This window comes from Gloeophyllum trabeum, assembly GCF_000344685.1.
Source record: "Gloeophyllum trabeum ATCC 11539 unplaced genomic scaffold GLOTRscaffold_00005, whole genome shotgun sequence".
Taxonomy (NCBI): domain Eukaryota; kingdom Fungi; phylum Basidiomycota; class Agaricomycetes; order Gloeophyllales; family Gloeophyllaceae; genus Gloeophyllum; species Gloeophyllum trabeum.
The window spans coordinates 1632751-1653805 of record NW_006920414.1 but is presented as its reverse complement, the minus strand read 5'-3'; the positions used below and the strand labels follow the sequence as shown (position 1 = coordinate 1653805).

The window sequence follows — 21055 nt, the reverse complement described above, 5'->3', positions numbered from 1 at the left end:
GACAGAAGGAGGGGCCAAAGACCTAGGCTGGGCATACGCAGACCCGCCGTTATAAGGATACGCTTGGTACTGAGGGTATTGCTGGGGCTGGGACGGGCCTGCAGGATAATAGGACTGCCTGTACGCCGACGGAGGCTGTTGAGTCGGTTGCTGGAGGTAAGCTTGGGGAGAACCGTAGGCCGAGACATACGACGGCCGCCGCTCTAGCTGGGTCTGGTACTGGTAGGCCTGCTGGCCGCTGTTGACCTGCAGATACGGGGCGTTCGGGTAAGGCTGCTGAGCGTAGGGCGCGCCCGGAGCTTGGTGATGGTTAGCGCTGGGCCGGCCAAAGATGGATTCGTAGGCAGCAGTGCGTTTGTCTGCAGGCTGTCGGGGACCGAGCGGCCTGTCCATCGCGGACGACGGCGAGGACGACGAGGAAGGCGTAGTCAGACGGCGCAGGCGTGGTGGACGAGTGGTGCAGGATTATAATAGTCGGTTGGCACACCGGCGCGGCAGCGTCAACGCCTGATGCAGTAATTCCCTAAGCCGTCGCTGCTTGTCTCAAACACCGCGCATTTCTTGTCTTGTGTTCTGTCTACTCTGGACGTCATTACAGGGAGCGCTGGTACACTAGTCTGCGTCATTATTTCTTCTAAACGGGGAGAATAAACAGCAGGAGCGTTCAAGTTTCGGATGAGACGACCCGGTCCTGACGGACGCTCGCAGACACCATCACATGACAACACCTCCCAACTGGCGTCAGAGAAAAACATCAAAACTCCTGCATGATCCTGCAGGCAGCTCCGCAAACCGACCGCCGGGTGCCTGGCTTTCTGTCGTTGTCGCGGGGATGTCGGCGAGCACCCCTGACATCCCACAACTTGGCAGCACTAGGCTCAATGTGTATCGCCAGACCCACGGATCCCTGCCGCGTTGGCTGCGTCGTCGTACTCGCAGACAGCAAGGGCATCTGATGGCAGACGGATTTAGCCCGGGCGATATCACGAGAATGGGGAGAGACTTTGTCGCATGCGAAGATACTCAAACCACAAATCGAAGATAAGACCGCCACCCCTTCCCGCCTGCTTCGCGCAAAGTGGGCCCGGAGAAGACAATTACTGACGGAAGCCTTTCTCCAGTAGGATCTGGACGAATCTTTGGTATGAGGCAGATAACGTACGCATCACCACGAGGATTTGTGGTGATACTCTCTGAACTCGGGACCTGGTCCAACGGATGTCCTAGGGTGTCCTCCATACTGAATTAGGAACAGAGCAGCACCAGCATCATTTACCACAACATTCCCGGTGGAAGGTGAAAGCAGTGCACTTACTGCGACTTGATGCAGTCCCGGGCCCCGGCACTAGGACGAATAACTTGGATACAGGCCTGATTGCGGCTCAATTTATGGTACCATCGCGCTGTAGTGTAAGATAATCCAGTAGCATCACATACACGCACATGCACTTTCATAGAACCTAGGAATAGAGAGCGACTGCTGCGAAATAGAGGCACCCAACCGCATGGAGGACTTGATAGACCAGCCTCAGACGCCACACCGGGGTGGACACACAAGGACACACAGGTCTTGCACGTGCCTCATCTAACGCGATCTACGCCAGTAGACGCCAGTTACGCGGCCAAGGCTCTCTATTCTGTTCAGCCATGTCCTCTGCCGCTTCTTCAGGTCAGGCAGACGACCTTGGGCTGATTTTCCAAAATCTCAAGTCGCGCAGCGCGGATGTCCGGTTACAGGCCGCGAAGGAATTGCGACGCTATGTACGTTCTCACATGCATTGCGCATTGCAGTACTTACGCACCATGTACAGGTCTCGAATACCGTCGCCGAGATGTCCTCGGACGCTGCAGCCAAAGTATGGGACGATACCATTAACAGGAGGCTGTTCGATCTGGTGCACGGCCAGAATAACTGGGAGAAGTTGGGAGGGATAACAGCCATCGGTGTGTGACCTTGCCCTCGTCCCTCCGGCCGCGTACTAACCACACTAGACCACCTGCTGGATGTCGAGGGGGAGGATATCGAATCCCGGAGGAACCTCTTCCGGTTCTACAACTATGTCAAGTTCCTCCTCCCCAACTCCGACATCAACGTGATGCTCGCCGCCTCCAAGACGCTCGGCCAGATAGCAGAAATCGGCGGGGCGGCGTTCGGCGAGCGCTTCATGGAATTTGAGGTCTCCGCCGCCATCGAGCTACTCCAGTCCGACAAGCAGGAGCCAGGCCGCTACGCGGGCGTGCTCATCTTGAAGGAGCTCGCACGGCACAGCCCGATATACTTCCACTCGCACATTGGGGTCGTCTTTGATAAGATCCTCGTGCCCCTGCGGGACTCCCGAGTGATTGTTAGGGAGGGGGCCGCCGAGCTGCTGGCTGCATGTCTGGAGATAGTGATGCAGCGCGAGAGACAGACCTTCAGCCCGTATCTCCTGCAGATCTTCCAGGATGCTCAGCTTGGCTTGAAGATGAGCCAGCCGGAGGTCATCCATGGGTCACTCCTGACCTACCGCGAACTGCTGTTACACGGCGGAATGGTTCGTCACAGTCTCAATAAACGGCGCATTCCTCGTTCATTTGGGCTGACAAAATGCTTCGTAGTTCATGAAAGAGACGTTCCTGGATACTGCGGAACAGATCTTGAAGTTTAGGTCACACCGAGATGCGCTGGTGCGGAAGATGGTGATAACACTGATTCCCACTCTCGCGTCGTACGACACACAGACATTCTGCGAACACTTCCTCCACAAAGCCATGAGCCATCTCTTGACACAATTGGATAAGCCGAATGAACGGTCTTTTGGTATGCCGTCGTGATATTGCCACCCTGGTTCGGTCGATTAGAGACTGAAGCGCTTTAATGCAGCGTTTGTCGCTATCGGACACGTTGCAACTGCCGTTGGAAGCGAGATGAAACAATTTCTCGAGCCCATTATGGCACAAATCAAGCAAGGCCTCCAAAATAGAGGGTAAGCAGGCGATCGCCCGACGCATGTGCTTGCGCTCATCTATGCCACAGGAAGAAGAATGCTCCTCCAGAGGAAGCGCTCTTCCAATGCGTGGGCATGCTGGCTACGGCCGTCGGGCCCAACTTGACCAAGTTGCTACATGACCAACTGGATTTGATGTTCAGCTGCGGACTGAGCGAGCCATTGCGACAGGCGCTTGTGGCCATTGCTCGGCACATAACCCCGCTTCTGAAGACTATTCAAGGTGCGTATGTGAGATGCCACATATGGAGTGGCTGTCTCATGCAGCCAGTTAGACCGGTTGCTGGATATGCTCTCCCAAATCCTCGGTGGACAGCCTTACAGGCCTCTAGGAGCACCACCCTCCCTTGTTCGCGACGTGAGTGCGTCAAAGGATGCGAATGGAGCCCAGGTACGGAGGCGTTTGCTATAATGTGTGCCCTAATATCGACGTACTCTCAGCCTGCCGGCACGGCAAAAACCCCAGAACTTATCACGTTGGCGCTGACAACCTTAGGCACTTTCGACTTTAGCGGTAAGTCCGCTGCCCCGGTTGCATGATATCTCCCTTACCCGAGCAATGCAGGTCATGTATTGAACGAGTTCGTGCGCACTTGCGCCCTGCCGTACTTGGAGGACGACCATCCAGAAGTCAGGCGGGCGGCTGCTTTGACGTGCTGTCGACTCTTCATTCGCGACCCCATCTGCTACCAAGCCAGCAATCATGCCATCGAGGTCATCAGCGACGTTCTCGACAAGCTTCTGACTGTGGGGATCGCTGATCCAGGTACGTGGATGTCTCATAGCTCGTAGCATGGTGAACTTTATGCTGTCTATAGATCCGACCATCCGTCAGACGGTGCTGTCGTCGCTTCATGAACGTTTCGATAAACATCTGGCACAAGCAGAGAATGTGCGGTCGTTGTTCATCGCGCTCAACGATGAAGTGTTCAAAAATCGAGAAATTGCTGTTGGGCTCATAGGCCGATTAGCGATGCATAATCCTGCCTATGTCATGCCTTCGTTGAGGAAAGCGCTTATCCAACTATTGACAGAGTTGGAGTATTCCACTGTAACGTGAGTTGTACCCTGCCTTCTCTTTGTCTGTGCTCACCAAGGGCGATTTCACTGCAGCCGAAGCCGAGAGGAATGTACCCGACTCCTGACGTCTCTCATAGCGGCTACGCAACGACTCATCAAACCATATGCTGTCCCGATGTTAAGAGTCCTTTTACAGAAGGCTAACGATGCGAACGCGAGCGTCGCCGCTAACGTCATCATGTGTCTCGGGGAGCTGGCTTGCGCTGGTGGTGAAGATGTTCTTCCTCACGTTCCTGAGCTTATGGAAGTCATCATTGCCAAACTGTCTGATCCATCGTTGGCCAAGCGAGACGCGGCGATCTGCACGCTGGGTCAAGTGTGCTCGAGCACTGGATATGTTATAACTCCACTCGTGGATTATCCGCAACTTCTCCCGCTGCTGGGTAAGATTTTGAAGACGGAACAGGCTCCGCATGTCAGGAGAGATGTTGTCAAGGTCCTGGGTATTCTAGGTGCACTGGATCCGTACCGGCGAAAGGTGGGTGGCTGAGAACGGGTAAGGGATCTACGCGCGAGGTTTCTCATGAATTGTTTAGACTAGGCCAGGCGATGAAGCAGGAGACGAGAAGTCTGTGGCAGCGGTTAATGCCATCCCGCTCACCCAGAGCAACACGACTGCCGCGTCTGATGATTACTACCAAACCGTGGTCATCAATGCATTGCTCAATGTGCTCAAGGATCAGTCTCTCAGCAGTCATCATCATACCGTAATCGAAGCAATCATGTCTATATTCAAGACGCAGGGTCTGAAATGTGTCACATTCTTGCCTCAAGTGAGATATGTCCCTTCACACCAATGATCTGATTTTCTGAGATAAATTATAGATTATCCCTGCGTTTGCACTAGTCACTAGAATCTCTCCCGCGAGAGTTCAAGACTTCCATCTACAGCAGCTTGCTATTCTTGTGGGTATAATCAAGCAGCACGTTCGGAATTACACACCCGAGATCTTTGGCTTGATCACGGAGCTATGGGACAACTCGTCCTTGCATCTGCCAATTGTTTCCTTGGTGGAATCCCTGGGTAAAGCTCTGGATGCTGAATTTAAGCCCTTCCTCCCGACTATCTTGCCTCTCATGCTCAAAGTCTTCGATGGCGAACTAAACGACAAGAGATCCAACACGCAGATGAAAGTATTCGACGCATTCCTTACGTTTGGGGCTAACATAGAGGAGTATCTTCATCTTGTTATTCCAATTATCGTGAAGACCTATGAGCGACCTGAGGCACCTACGGGGCTGCGGAAGCGGGCCATACAGACCATCGACGGTTTATCGCGGAAGGTCAACTTCTCTGACCACGCATCTCGGATCATTCATCCGTTGAATCGCGTCCTGGCCAGCGCCAGCAACGAGTTAAGGATGACAGTCATGGATACGCTTTGTTCTCTGGTCGTGCAGTTGGGCTCCGACTTCGCCATTTTTGTGCCCACGATAAAGAAGGTAGGTTGACCCTCCCTCTGTGCAATCCCTGTAGAGTCTAAGATGCTCGGTTATAGTGCATGGTCAAGCATCGCATCACCCATCCGAAATACGAGAATCTCATCTCCAAACTGTTAAACGGTGAACGCCTGCCTCAGGAGGCTGGAGTCCTGGAAATTCTGTGTGTCAATCTCCTACCTCTCTAGTCAAAGACCGCTCACTGTTCCATTATATAGGATGAATGAAAGTTCTAAGGCCGCCGAGTTCTCCGCGCCTGCGGAAGCATCTAAGATGACAGTGAACCAACAACATCTCAAGCAAGCTTGGGACGTGTCGCAAGTCTCTACCAAGGACGACTGGAACGAGTGGATGCACCGACTGTCTGTGGAGTTCATGAAGGAGTCTCCGTCTCACGCACTTAGGGCATGTATGAGCCTTGTGGATATTCATCAACCCCTCGCCAAGGAACTATTCAACGCGGCATTTATTTCTTGCTGGAGCGAGCTCTACGACCAGTACCAGGTATTTGTTTTCATTTCTTATTTGTACTCGTATTTTCTCACAAGAGTCGCAGGAAGACCTCGTGCGCTCCATTGAGTATGCTATCACATCCAATACGGCACCTTCCGAGTTGATTCATCGTTTGCTGAACCTGGCCGAATTCATGGAACACGAAGAGAAGCCCCTCCCTATAGAAAACCGTACCCTTGGGGAGTATGCTATGAGATATCATGCCTACGCGAAGGCACTGCACTACAAGGAACTGGAGTTCTTCTCGGAAACATCCCCTACTATCATCGAAGCACTGATAGGTATCAACACCAAACTCCAGCAGCATGACGCGGCTTGGGGAACTTTGCAGATTGCTAAGGAGCAATACGACGTAACCAAGCATGAAGAGTGGTACGAACGATTGGGACGGTGGCAAGAAGCTCTAGTCGCCTACGAGAAGAAGGCGGAAGAAGATCCCGATGCGCCTGATATCGCTATTGGAAAGATGAAGTGCCTGCATGCGCTCGGCGAATGGGATCAGCTTGCAGCACAAGTCGAGGAGAACTGGGCTAATGCAAGCCACGAGGATCGCCGGGAAATTGCACCGATGGCAACTGCCGCTGCGTGGTCATTGAATGAATGGGATTCGATGGAGGATTACATTCAGACGATGAGGAGTGACTCTGCTGATCGCGCATTCTACAAGGCCATCCTCTGTGTTCACCAAAACCAATTCCCCAAGGCACTAACCCAGATCACGAAGGCTCGCGATCTTCTAGATCCTGAGCTCACGTCCTTCGTCGGAGAGAGCTATAGCCGGTCTTACAAGTGAGCGCTTTACAGTGGCTGCCTGACAGATTTACTGAGTAATCCTAGTACGATGGTTCGAGCGCAGATGCTATCCGAGCTTGAAGAAATCATCCAGTACAAGCAATACGCTGACCAGCCTGATCGCCAGCGGACTATGCGGAAGACCTGGATGAAACGGTACGCCGATTACTAGCCTGCACTCAGCGTCTAATTGAAGTGCCTCAGACTGCAAGGCTGTCAGCCAGACGTCGAGGTTTGGCAACGGATACTGCAAGTTAGGACCCTTGTTCTCAATCCGGAAGACGATCCCGTAATGTGGATCAAGTTCGCAAATTTATGTAGGAAGTCAGACCGAATGGTCCTGGCTGAGAAAACCCTGAACTCGCTCTACTCCGTTGATCGCGTATGTCTCAGCTCCCGTTATTGGCAGCATAAGCTTGATGGTCTCATCTAGCCGCAGTTCCTTCGGGATCATCGGCATGTCAAGGCACCACCGAATGTCGTTTATGCTCAGCTCAAGTTCATGTGGGCCAACGGCGCTCGAGAAGAATGTCTCAACTTCTTGCACGAATTCACGAACAACCTTGCCAGAGATCTTCAACTGGAAACGAGTGAACGTGGGCAGCGACCTGGCGTCTCTAAGCAGAAGCTTGACGAGTTATCGAGATTGCTGGCGAGATGTTACTTCAAGCAAGGCCAATGGCAGGCCGAAGCTCAGGATGGCTGGGAATCGGTAAGTCTCCCTCGCTTTGCTGACGTTCGTTGCGCTCACCTCTCCGGGCCTTCGCAATAGAGGAACATCAAGGAGATATTGCACTCATACCTGCTTGCTACTCACTACGACTCCACGTGGTATAAGGCCTGGCACACATGGGCACTAGCCAACTTTGAAGTCGTGGGTTATCTGGAAAATCAAGAGGAGACGAGAACAACAGATGTCGTAGGGACCGGCCTGGTTGCCCATATTGTCTCTGCCGTCCAAGGTTTGATCGGTGAACTATAGGTTGCTGAGTTATTGACTTACATGAGCTCTTCTCCAGGGTTCTTCCGCTCGATAGGTCTCAGAAATGAGAACGCTTTGCAAGACACGCTGCGGCTCTTGACCCTTTGGTTCAAGTACGGTGCGCATGACGATGTTAGTCATGCCATGGGCAGTGGATTCGCAACTGTGGAAGTCGACACGTGGCTGGAAGTCATACCGCAGGTCATTGCCAGGATCCAGACGCCGAGTGCCAATATCCGCAGGAACATCAACAATCTCCTGACAGACGTTGGAAAACATCATCCCCAAGCGTTAATCTACCCGTTGACTGTTGCTTCGAAATCATCAAGTTTATCGCGCAAGAACGCTGCTCTTGCCATCATGGACCGTATGCGCGAGCATAGCTCTACCATCGTCGAACAGGTGAGTTGTAGTTACTGTCGGCGTTGTTAACGGACTCATATCTGGTAGGCTTTGCTCGTTAGCCAGGAGCTCATAAGGGTAGCGATCTTATGGCACGAATTATGGCACGAGGGCCTGGAAGAAGCCTCGCGACTGTACTTCACGGATAAGGACCCAGAGGGTATGATTGCTGCTTTGGAGCCATTGCATGATATGTTGGAAGCCGTGCGCCACGTCCCCCCGAACCTTTGACATATTCTGAAAGAATCTCCAGGGCCCTACAACAGCACGCGAGACTTCTTTCGCCCAAGTCTTCGGTCGAGATCTACATGAAGCACGTGAGGCATGCCGACGGTATAGGGTATACGGGGATCCTGCCGAGTTGGATAAAGCTTGGGATATCTATTATGGAGTTAGTAACGCATTTCCACATCCTTCCGAGTATAATATTTCTCACCGTCGTTGCAGGTATTCAAGAAGATCGAGAAGCAGTTACCACAGCTAACTACTCTTGACCTGCAATACGTTTCCCCCGAACTCCTAAAAGCGCGTAACCTAGATCTTGCAGTCCCAGGTAATATCTTGCTTCGTCGCTGTGTAACCGGGAAAGCTTAAGTGCATACCAGGAACCTATCAAAGCGGGCGACCCATTATCACGATCGTCAGCTTCTCCAGTAAATTCACAGTCATATCTTCCAAACAGCGTCCTCGTCGATTCTCTCTGAGAGGAAGCGACGGTCGCGACTATCTATATGTCCTCAAAGGTCTGTTCCTCGCGTGGAAGAGTGTGGTCAAAGGTGCTGACTTCTCGCTCCGAAGGCCACGAGGATCTTCGGCAGGACGAGAGGGTTATGCAGCTGTTCAGTCTGGTTAACACGTTGCTCTCTGTGGATACGAACAGCTACAAGCGGCGTCTTCATATCCAATGCTACCCGGTCATACCTTTGGCGCCTAATGCTGGACTTGGTGGCTGGGTGCAGGATAGCGACACTCTTCACGTCTTGGTCAAAGATTATCGCGAGTCGCGAAAGGTTTTACTTAACATAGAGTATCGCCTCATGTTACAGGTACCATTTTCCTCAGCCCTGCTGCTTATGACATATTGACTCGCATATATTTAGATGGCCCCCGACTACGAAAATCTCATCTTGCTCCAGAAAGTCGAGGTATTCGAATATGCTCTCGAGAACACCACGGGTCAAGATCTGTACCGCGTACTGTGGCTCAAGAGTGCCAATTCTGAACATTGGTTGGAAAGACGTGCCACGTACACAAGGTCACTGGCGGTGAATAGTATGGTCGGCCACATCCTAGGCTTAGGCGATCGTCACCCATCAAATATACTCCTCGAGCGTAAGACCGGGAAGGTCGTTCACATTGACTTCGGCGATTGCTTCGAAGTCGCTATGCACCGCGAGAAATTCCCCGAAAAGATCCCCTTCCGATTAACTCGAATGCTTACCCACGCCATGGAGGTAATTCTATCCCAGATCATTCCTCAGAGTGTATGTTTATTGACGTTGCTCCTCAGGTGAGCGGTATTGAGGGAAGTTTCCGCAATACTTGCGAAATCACCATGGGTGTACTGCGAGACAATAAGGAATCTCTCATGGCTGTGTTGGAGGCTTTCGTCTACGACCCTCTTATCAATTGGAGGCTCATGCAACATGATACTGATGCTCGTCGCGGCGAGGGTATGTAATATCTCATCTTCGTCCGTGTACAGGGCTAATTCCTGTCATCAGATCCTGTTCGAGCTGCCGAATTACAACGCGTCGCGGCTTACGCGCAGGGTCCGACACGTAAACTCAAAGCGGATGAGAACGACATTTTCAACGGTGAGTAGTCTGACTACCGAGACAAAGTAGGTCTGACTTTTGTGCGCCTTTCACAGAAGCTCTGGGCGACCCTGGCGCGAAGCAGGAAGTCCGGAATGAGCGGGCGCTCGCTGTATATAATCGGGTTCAACACAAGCTCACGGGACGAGACTTCAACCCTGATGTTGTACTCACCGTCCAGCAGCAAGTAGAGAAATTAATCCTACAAGCTACATCGTTGGAAAACTTATGCCAATGTTTTTCTGGTTGGTGAGTATCGAGGTCTCCGCTACCATTACAGCTCCATCTGACTATGACTTCAGGTGTGCATTCTGGTAAACTACGGACACTGTGCCTTATTGTATTATACTTTTGTAGTTTATATATCCATTATGGGCGGTAATAGGGATGTTTCCATCTCGCATTTGCCATTGCAGCTCATGCTATCCCGGAACACCATGGGGGAATGCAGTGCACACTGATGATGATGGTAAATAGGGAACACAGACTAACGGCCTGGTGGTCTAGTAGTATGATTCCTTCTTAGGGTACTCAGCCATTTGGAGGAGGTCCCGGGTTCAATTCCCGGCCAGGCCCTAATTGTCTTTTTCAATTTCAACCGATGTCATTTTGGAACTAGGTTCCTAACGTCGCTCAGAATCGTTTAAGCATCATTGAAATGTTGCTAACGAGACGTTTCGAGGAGCCTTTGTCTCTTCTTATATGACAATTTCGGTGTTTCTGGTGATTTGGTGGAGCACTCTTCAATTTTACTCAGAAGTACCGCTCTACTGCACCGACTACTCCCCCAGTCAGATACGAAGAGCGCGGAAGGCCACCGAAGCGGCGAAGCCAGTACCGATTTGACCAGATTTGGCCGGGAGTGTGCAAATCGCTGAGGGATATTCTCCTACACTTCCTGTGGCTCCACTTACAGCGGCTCGACAGGACTAGTCGTTCGGGTCAAAGCCGCTTGAGGGGATATAAGAATGGAATATGTTCATCACATGATGGCGAGGGCGCCCTCAAAAGCAACGCCAATACGACTGTCGATACTTGTATATGGATGCGATGAGCGTCCTCTCCTTCTCCTGATTAAGGGGTACTTGCGAGGCTCAGCGGAACATCCACCGATCGCGATTCAAAGATCTGTAAGCGGATCAGCATGCTGCAATACATCGACGTCGAAGACCCTGAGTCGACGCCACTGCGTCGGGGGAACAGGGGACCGTTGTCAAACTTTAAGTATTGGTGAGCGCTGAGGCCTTCAGGACTTGCTGTCCCTCGAATGGAACAACTGCGGACAATGGGATCGACAGATGTCCAGCTCCTTCGGTGCGGCGGTGCTGTCACTACATCGAGTCAGTCCAGTGACCACGATACAAACATTTACCTTGAATAGCTTCGTTCGTTGATTCCGAGTGGCAGGATCGGTGGCTTGAGAGTCACCGCGACAGCCAAGGACTGTATCTGCGAGGAAGTGCCTGGGCGATCATGGGAGCGCGGCCCCAGTTCATGGTTCCGGGACGACGCTGGGAAACGTGATGAGTGCTATATCTCAGTACGCAAGATTTCCCTGAGTATCATCGCAGAGGAGAGACGCGCGCATCGCCATTGCTTGCCCAGCCCTAGCCGTACGGTGTTCTTTGGTTGAACCGTTATTGCAGCACTCTATCAGAGCACTACAAGATCGTGAGATTGCACGGGAGCCGCTGGGAACCCGCCTATGCCAGTCAAGGATCCTCGCCAAATTCTGCAGAGATGAGTGTCACGTTGAAGCCCGTCGTCGGTACCTTCGGAACTGTTCAGCTCGCACCTTCGTCACCGTGATTATGTCCGCGCATCCGCGATTAGTATGGACTCAGATGCATGGTTGCACTTAACAATTGATTTCCAGAGCTTGAAATGGAAGCAGACCGCAGTTCAGCCTCATGCAAGGCCGCGCCGACTCGCAGAGCAACGTAGCAGCAGTAATACCAGCAGCTCGGGTAGAGAGTTACACTAGTAATTTCACAAGTGACGAGTGGGAAATTCTAATCGTGGCAGCGGCGATGAATAACAAAAGTGTAGGGCGCTGTGTGCATCCTGACGGTCGAACTTGACCTTCACTATGCCAACAATGCCCTAGTCCTCTTGTTCAGCCTGAGTGGTAGCACGAAGTCCCTCCAGCACCAATATCGATAACCCTTCATGCACATGCAGCTAGAAGACGATCGTTGTTTGAAGCAGATTCACCCAAGATCCCCCCTGCATGCCACAAATCCTATATATTGCCTCCGCGGCAAGAACGTGCTATAAATAACTGCTTCCATTGCTGCTCCAACCGGGCGCTCCCACAGCTACACATTCCATCCATACGCACCTCATCTGCAATGCCCAGAGGCGTTCCGAACGCAAAACGCGATGAGACAGGGTTTCGATACACGACTTTCCATGTGCCGCTGGCGTGTGTAGCTACTGTGTCTAAGCGTGTATACTTCTCGCTGATTCCGCGGGGGCGGATGTAATTCACAGACCAAACCCAAAACAGATGGGTTCTGCGTATCTGAAATCAGAATCGCAGACCCTGTGGGCACGAAACACGGCCCAGGCACAGGCAAATAACAAGAACAAGTCTCAGCCCGAGGAGCCCACAACAGGCCACCCAGGAGTCGAGGTATATACCTCGTTTCTTTAGATGCCAATTAATTTCATGTAACTCATGATCGCCCGCGAACAAGTCTAGACGAGGCTCGCAAGTCTTGGTCATCCATCCGGGCTCCCGTTACCTGCGGATTGGAAGGGCGTCCGATGTCAACCCGCTGACGGTGCCTAACGTGATTGCTCACAAGCACAAGCCGCCAGTACCCGAGCCCGTATTCGTCGAGGGCATTTCACGTCCTCGCAAGAGTAGGTCGGGGCGGCCAACTCGTAGGCGGTCTACGTCTGCTTCTCAAACCGACGAATATGCTGTCCAGGCGCTTTCGGACGATCCTGTACGTCCAACATTCCTGCGAGCTACGGAAGTTCATCACTCAAGGATCGATAGTTCGAGGAGAAGCTGGCGGCTATAACTTTGTCTCTCCGAGCTCGTATGAAATTTTACAAGCTCAGAGTCACTCCGAACGCGACCAGCATAGCGTCTACTTTCAATGAGCAGTTCAAGCCAGAAGTCATATCAGACGAAAGTCCGGTCTACCGTAAGCTCTGGATAACCGAGCCTCCCGAAGAGTCATTCCTGGTGGGAGAGAAGGTGTGCAATGCATGCTGATCCGAAGACATCATTATAGGTGCTAACGTGATTGCAGGCGCTGCGACTAGCGAATCCCACCAGCTTGGGTTTCGTCCAAAGGTGGCCCATCTATGGAGGTCAATTCAACACCAGAGATTATTCATCGCAGCAGGCCATATTGGATGACGTCGAAACCATTCTGCGCACCGTCCTACGGGAAAATCTGAACGTGCCCTCAAAATCCTACAAGGTAAACTGAGTGAAGAGTTTCAGTGGTTTGCACTCACCCTCCAGTAGGATTACTCCGTTGTCCTGGTCATTCCAGACTTTTACGACAGAGCGTACGTCCGAGACCTAGTTAACATACTGTTGGTATCCATGGGATTCAAGCAAATATGCGTTCAGCAGGTAGGTCAGCTATCCCATGCGCAGGATATACGTTGGTTAACGGCCGACTTCCAAGGAATCATTGGCTGCGACTTACGGTGCTGGAATCTCAAATGCATGTGTCGTGGATATTGGAGCCGTTACGACAAGCGTCGCGTGTGTCGATGAAGGAATGGTCATCCCCGACACAAGGCATAACGTTTCGAACGTCTCGGAAACAACGTAGCTCACAACCGATTTTAGGATATCGCTCAACATGGGCGGCAACGATATCACAGAGTTCCTGTATGTTCTCCTCGACAGGATAAATTTCCCTTACCGGGATGTCAACCTCGCGCGATGGTACGACTGGGAGGTCATGGAGGACCTCAAAAAAAGGCTATGTACCCTATCTGAGGCAAGTCGACGAGCTTCGTTTTGTACATGATACCCACTATACGTATGATCTTATTGTAGGCCGACGTCGCCCTGAATTTGTACGACTTCACCGTCAGGCAGCCGAACAAGCACACGATGAAGTATGGCTTGCGTGCATATGATGAAATCATTTTAGCCCCGATGGTGCGGTCGTCCATGTAGTTGTCTTCGTCGTGGACGTCTGATCTACATGGTGCAGTGTGTATTCGAACCAAGGGTCATCGAATTCGACCGGAAGCGCGTAGGCATGCGGCCATCGTCTCATCCCGACGTGACAGAAGAGATCGTGGAGTCTGCGACCGATCATGTCGTGCGTACATCCACTCTGTCAGCAGTGGGGATTAAGCCGGTATATCTCCCTTATATCAGACCCAAGCCATGCTTATCTCGACGCAACATCTGCTCCCGGTACCCGAAATGGCGGCAGACCCACCGCCGCCAGAACTGCCCCAGGCGACAGCGGCTCTGGGCGGTGATAATGCCCCTATCGATGTCGAAGGACAGGCAGGTATGTATTTCATTGATGCGTCTGCCATCCAGTCGGCACGCTGCGTCACCGTATCATCTCATTTGACGGCTACTGACTGACTGACTGACGTACCTGCTACAGAACCGAAAGCAACTGAAGGCGATGAGGCACAGGGGACGGCTCCTACAGACGTGCCGATGGACGTAGTCGACACGGGCGACGAGTCGAAAGCGGCTCCGCCCGCGTCGGCTGCGGGAACGGCAGCGCCCTCGTCCCCGATCCCGCGGCCATCGTCGCCTGCAACAGCCCAGGCGTCCCTCCAACCGCAACTGCCGACTGCCCCGCTCTATCCCGGGGGATACGCCATCGACGTCTGTTTTGAAGCGTCCAAGCTTCCGCTTGACGTCGCTATTTTCAATAGCGCCCGCGCGGCGGGGGGAGATGACAAGATTCGCAAGTATTTGCAGGCTGTTTTGGTGGTGGGTGGCACTTCCAGATTATCTGGAATGGCGCACGCGTTGGAGAGCCGGTAGGGCGAGAGTATGTGCATCCAAATCACTAATGCTCACTCCTGGTTACATAGGCTCCAGGCTATTGCCACGCCGTTGGTCCCGAACATGGAAAAGGTACAGATCATCCCGCCCCCAAAGGACGTCGATCCGCAGGTCCTGCAGTGGAAAGGGGCGGCCGTGTTGGGCAAGATGGAGGGCGTCTTGGATTTATGGCTGACCGCCAAAGACTGGGTGAGTCGTTGCATACTTTATTGCGTTGGGCTCCTGGACTCAAGGACGTTCGTGTGGAAGGGCATTTTGGGTATGAGGGGCTTAAAAGAGCGGTGCTTCTATCTGTAACGTACTGTAGACATGTTTTCCTCCTTTATGGGCATGACAACATAGGTGTCGACTTGTATTGAAAACCAGCATGACCTCCGCAAGACAGCGATAACTATGACGAACTAGACAGCGACATGAGAGCGCGACAAGAGTAAAAACTTGTAAGAGAAAAATGCTTAAGTTGTCCATGACCCCAGTCCAATACCTTCAGTTATGCTACACAATATCCAGACCTCTTCAGGCCTACGAGCTAGACGCCCAGACTGGCCTTGATTTCACAGAGCTCGTATGGTTTCAGCGTGACCCACCGACTCGCAACGCTGCCCATCATCTGTCTTCCCCGCCTTTATGAGCGGGAGTACGCGCAGCATGTAATCAAGGGCAATCAACGCGCGAGCCCAGCAATTTCGTAGTCAACACTTGCCTGTCTCGATTCACCCAGTCCGTATGCAAAGACCCCCCGGCGATCCACTCTGACAGGACGTGGAGGCTGGCTGCTTTACTCGACTTGTTCTTTCTTCCCGATTTCTCCTCTCGGGCGAGTAAGGCAATCAAATCTGTCAGAACAGCGTCCGCGATGCGGTTAGGGGAGAATGGAAATGCCCAGTCTCGTCGCGGGGGATGGGGCTGGGGTGGCGCAAGCTTTGCTCGACAAACCGGGCAATTCACTGCTTCATGCCAGGCTCCGCACTCCCTGTGTAAACGAGAGAAGAACCACTTTGCGATACAATCGGCACAGAAAGTGTGTCCGCATAGGGGGTGGTTCAGCGAGTACGGACAAGCCCTGAGAAAGTTATCAGGGCATGTCTAAACCAATGCTGCTCATGAGTCAGGCGCATGCACTCACATAATTTCGTAGCATCTACAAGGGCAGTCATAAGCACCCTTGCACCATTCATCATAGAGCAGACGTACAAGGCACACGTGAAATTAGCTTCGAGTTGCGCCAAAGCAGCCTGCCTTGCTTGGTCGGCGTGTTGTTCAATGAGTTTCGCCGCCGCCTCTTCTCTCTTCGCCGCCGCCACGAGACTATCATCGAGTCTATCTATTTTGCGCTTCAGCTCGGACTCTGTCTTGTCAAGCCCGCTCTCTCGTTTGCTGGCACGTGCTGCGTTTAGAGAAGAGACTTCCCCGTGGTCCTTCGACGCCACAAACTGGTGGTTCTCCACATCTTCCAAATTTGGCGCCTGCTCACCCGCAGCCGTGCGGGTAGACGAGGATGCCTTATGCTCACTCCGACGTCGCTTCAGCGCTGGCCTGAGCTCCAGTTCAACGAATACTCTTGGCCTCGGTTTCGTCCTTCTAGCATGGGTCTGGCCGGTGGCATCTTGCACTAATATCAGTATCGGACGACGCTTATGAATCACCAGGCACGTACTTTGAGCAGGGTTCAGACGCATCGACCGCCGTGGTCGCGTATTGCTCCTCGTTATCCGCCTAGCAGCTAAATTGTCCATCGCGCTCCGATGGCCATGAGCACCGTGACAAGTGCCACCAGTCGCGCTTGCGGCGGGGTGAGTGCACGTGCAAAACTCCCAGGATGCTCACGTGAGCTTTACCCACGATGAGGTCTGGCTCGGATCCGGCAGCAGTCCTTGCCCGCTGCAGTGCGTCGACATCTAAGTTTGCGACCCTCTCGGCTTCCACTCAGTCTTTCTGATATTCTATGACGGCGAGACAGCTGTCGATTGGACGTTGATACCGTCAGGAGTCATCGACGCGTCCACGAGTCCTGGGTTTGCGCCCACCGTGACTGCATATGGGAATTTCAAAGTAGAACCTAGGAGAAAAGGTTCAGGAAGGACCGATGTCTTGAGGAGCGCTGGTCCTAATTGTCTTGCTTCATGCGACTCGAGGCCAAAGTTCTGCCGAGATATTGCTGGGAGCTGATCATTATATAGCAGCAGCTTGTCCTCCTGGCACAACCATTGGACTGGAGGCCGCATCGTGCGCCGCGACGAGGAGGCGTTCTATATGTCTTGAGCGGTCAATTCCTCTCATGGCGAGTTTGCAATCATTCCTGATGCCATGGCAATTACTGATACGCTGGAGTTACCAAACGATCGTCATTCCCTTTCCTTGACGGCTTCCCTTCCTCTATCAACTTCTCTGCTTCCCCGTTTTCCCACTCATCAGCCAGTTTCCGGACCTTATGTGTTAAAAATGAGTCGTCACGTCTGACGCGTTGATCCAGTTTTCCTGCGAGGTATGTTTTCATACGTCCGTGAAAGATGAAATAAACGTGACAGTGACTTCATTCTATTGTAGGTTCTCAGCGTTCTTACCTGTCCGTAGTGCCGATACGGTAGTTACCCTTCTCCGCTGGATCTCCCGCCAAGACGCATATGAAGCGCTCTATCTACCGCGGTCATATTCGGGTCCTTTCCCTTGCCACATTACTTGCGACACAGTTGACTACGGTTCTCAAGCATAATTGTGTAGCATATGCAGCTCAGAGACGTTCGTCAAGGGGAACTGTTCCTCGGACGCGGCCACAGCCTACAGGGGCTTGCTTCAGCCCTGACCGCACGTCGCCTCGTGACCTAGTATGAGCAATGTTATGCCTTGACCAGCTGCCTGCCTTGAATATGTCAAGAAAAGTCGTGCCTTCGCTCTTCTGGGGTCTGGACTGTTTCCATGTCGAGTCGTTGCTGCGTATTCCGAGCTTCTGCAGCGGCCCGGTGTTCATTGTATACCGCATCACTCGGTGCCACAATTCTGACACGTCTTGCACATGTTTGATTTGGCTCCCCTGACAGCTTCGCCGAAAAACTTCCGCCTATCCAAAAAAACAGGTATCAAAGCGACTGCGGCTGGATGGGTTTATGTCGATGATACTATTTTCTTGAACCCCTCGGCTCTACAAAGCACAGAATTGGAGCACTGTGGACGCTGTGCAGACTTCCTCAATCTCCGCGGTAAAGCTCTTGAAATGCAACCGTCAGGTGAAGATTACATCGCTCACCAGCACAAGATCCGGATGCTGTCTTTGCGGCAGTCCTCGAATATGTTCGCGAGGAGACTAACGCTCGTATTGCGACGAAGACGGACAGACAACAGACCGGGTGTCAGTAATCTCGCGCCATCCGGTATCAATGACGATATGGAGCTACTCTCTGCCGCAGACTGTGGCTAGGCAAACTTGCGCGGTCGATCCGGGGTTCGAATCCGTAATACTACGGTGCATTATCGCAACGTCTGCTTCCCGATCTAACATGCACTGATATCCGTCGATGCATCATCCGCTTGTACGGGGCTGTTTCCACCTAGAGCTCAAATCCGGGCTGGTCACGATGTGATGGCGTAGTTTCAGGATGACTCGTATTGTCACTGCGCTCTTTGTACGTTCACTGCTATCCGTCAGTAGGTCTCCTACGGTCCAAGGTTGTCCCACCATCTTTCCAGACCAGTATCTCAATCGGCACCGCTTGTGCATTCCTCAGCCCGTGGATGATACTTAACATCCCGGTGGGGTGATGATCAGCCGATCCCTCGGGCAACTGATAGCTCGGATTGAGCTGGTCGATGTAACTTCGACTAACCTACCTTAAGGTATGTGGCATATACTGCCCTCGAGGCTGTGCCTCGCCTATGCTTCTCACAGCACTAATGTTTTGAAGACATCAGAGCCTGTCTTCGATCCACCCTAGCTCCTGGTCTTCCTCTGGGGTTGCAGCAATCTGAACGTCTCTACCGGCGCTTCCTCTGCTCCTCGGGGCAGTTGGTTACCGTATATCATGTCATGGACCGAGATTCCGCAACTTTTGTTACAGTAGGGATCCTAGCGAGCCTGAACGAACTCAGCCGGGCCGTTAACGGTTCCAAACCATCCGCCGGGTCTATACTAGACGTAGTAGGTTACAGATCATTTATTCCCTGGCGCGCCTCAGAAAATGCTCCAAGCTCCCTACGCCTCGCCCTTGTACCCTAATTTTAGCAGCGATTTGATCGCAGTAACTGCTGACCCTTTGGCTCGCTCGCATCTAGCCTATGCTTCGGGATGATCATAGCTTCCACTGTCAGCTCTACCGGAAGGAGGTTGTCCATCCATCTCGGTGCGGCCGGGTCAGTACCTGTGTTCCCCTGTTACCGTACGATCTTTCCATTGATGAGTCCACGAAATATTTGGCGATAGGAATCATAACGTTGAGCTAGCTTTGGTGTAAGCTCTTGCTCATGGTTCACAAACTGACATCTGCCTCTGTACTAGACGCCAACGGATGGCCAATCATCTCGATAGCAGTGATCAGACAATACTGGCTCTATCTACTTCTGAACCTCCGAAGTGCTGGGACTCGGCCGCAATTATGAAGGCTGTTTCATGCTTCTTATACGGCGCGGAGCCAATGGAAGTCCGCGAGCTTGATAGACTTCAAGAATCTCAGGGCCGCGTCATAAACAGCAACAGGTAGTGTATGATGGGAGGACTACTGATGGACTACTATGAATGCAGCTATGTCGGCATATCCATGATCCCCGTCTCCCTGTTGATATCTCACCGCAAACTGGCCCACCGGTGAGGCACGTAGGTCACTCTCTGCTTGGTATATCTTCTGCACAGGAACGGTCGGTCTATTACTTGAGCTTGTCTGTGTGGCTGAGCCAACCGTGACGGAGAGCCACGCTGATGCACATTCGCAGGCATGTTCATGTCGAACCCATGGAGAGCAAAGAAGGTCAGGGCATAACATACTGCTTCTCGATCAAGTGATGCTTCTCCTTATTCTATGACGAATCCATATCACTTTAATCGTTTATGCTGGCCACTCGGCGACAATAGGTGACTAGATTGCTATTTCTGCAGACCTGTACGGCATCCAGTCTGTTCCTCGGATTTCCTGCTTGTGCCTGTAACGGGGCTCAATTTTCAGTGTCGCTGAGTGACTTGAGTCAGTTTTCACTTACTTTCGCAGTCTGACATTTTGAATATGAAGCGTTGAAGTTTGCACCTTTATGTGGGCACCGTACTCACAAGCATCAGTCCGCGGAACCGGTCGGCCCGGTGCCTGCTATTGAACGATTGCATTATATGATCGGCGCTAGCCGATTTGGTGTGACCACATTCTCCTTTCAAAAATTAAATCATTCCGACACACAGCGCCCCGTCCGCCGGAGATCTGGACTCGTCTACGAGACCTCCTCTGAAGACGAGGCACAGGGCGGTGAGTGTCCCTCCATTGAGTCGGGGCCTGATCGAGACGGAATGAGACTGGGGACCCGATACACGGACAGGGGAAGATACACACTGGGTTACGTCTGTGGGACGAGCGCCTTTTGATGGTAAGGGACAACATCGTTCCAAGGCGCAGACGCTCGCTGACTTGTGTCACATGTCCCGCTGCTGAAATGAAATCTTCGGCACCGCGGCTTCAAGGAGTATACGATTGGAAGGGAGCAGCGGAGCCGTCTTCATTATATCAATGCAGTACTGTATTGTCCCTATCCAGGAATGGAGGTGCGTATCCCATCGAGAAACCCAGGAAGCTCGTTCTGACAAGGAGGTCATGATCGGACATCAATGTGGCATTGTTTGGCATTGTCTGCTCGTCAGGCATGCACTCTTGATGCGCCGCAAGCAGCGGCGCAGCCTGAGTCTTGGATTACGAGTATTCCGTATCAGAGGACGTACGCAATGTCACGTTCTCCGCTGGAACATCGCGCAAGAGTCGTATCAAGGCTTAGATGCTCTGTGAACACGGTCATTATTGGCTCACCGGTCAAGGCCAAATGTCTACTTACGAGCATC

The 21055-nt window shown here is 52.4% G+C and overlaps 3 protein-coding genes and 1 non-coding gene across 4 annotated transcripts; 3 read left to right on the top strand and 1 right to left on the bottom strand.

Annotated features, from left to right (window-relative positions):
* Positions 1-1647: 1647 nt before the first annotated feature.
* On the top strand, positions 1648-10444 carry GLOTRDRAFT_115772 (FAT-domain-containing protein; the record flags this gene model as incomplete). The annotated part of the gene is made up of 30 exons (XM_007867089.1): positions 1648-1761; positions 1812-1944; positions 1993-2534; positions 2599-2800; positions 2864-2966; positions 3017-3218; positions 3429-3501; positions 3553-3753; positions 3806-4043; positions 4101-4545; positions 4604-4840; positions 4893-5510; positions 5567-5670; positions 5726-6011; positions 6064-6809; positions 6858-6968; positions 7017-7194; positions 7246-7524; positions 7585-7774; positions 7832-8196; positions 8245-8400; positions 8450-8587; positions 8644-8749; positions 8802-8939; positions 8995-9242; positions 9297-9650; positions 9707-9869; positions 9921-10013; positions 10070-10262; positions 10316-10444. The coding sequence occupies 30 exons, from the start codon at positions 1648-1650 to the stop codon at positions 10329-10331; spliced, it is 6972 nt and encodes a 2323-aa protein (XP_007865280.1). The 3' UTR covers positions 10332-10444.
* Positions 10445-10505: 61 nt separating this feature from the next.
* Positions 10506-10589, top strand: GLOTRDRAFT_t65. The gene has a single exon. It is a non-coding gene; the product is annotated as a tRNA-Pro (tRNA).
* A 1775-nt stretch (positions 10590-12364) lies between these two features.
* GLOTRDRAFT_115771 (actin-like ATPase domain-containing protein) lies at positions 12365-15327 on the top strand (the record flags this gene model as incomplete). Its single annotated transcript, XM_007867088.1, has 13 exons — positions 12365-12438; positions 12507-12648; positions 12713-12967; positions 13021-13212; positions 13501-13611; positions 13667-13782; positions 13834-13945; positions 14047-14151; positions 14207-14317; positions 14377-14515; positions 14618-15005; positions 15060-15219; positions 15280-15327. 13 exons carry the CDS (start codon positions 12365-12367, stop codon positions 15325-15327), a joined length of 1953 nt encoding a protein of 650 aa, XP_007865279.1.
* Positions 15328-15357: 30 nt separating this feature from the next.
* Positions 15358-16766, bottom strand: GLOTRDRAFT_138262 (uncharacterized protein; the record flags this gene model as incomplete). Its single annotated transcript, XM_007867087.1, has 5 exons — positions 15358-15653; positions 15734-16093; positions 16157-16171; positions 16225-16636; positions 16688-16766. The coding sequence occupies 5 exons, from the start codon at positions 16764-16766 to the stop codon at positions 15560-15562; spliced, it is 960 nt and encodes a 319-aa protein (XP_007865278.1). The 3' UTR covers positions 15358-15559.
* Between the last annotated feature and the right edge of the window lie 4289 nt (positions 16767-21055).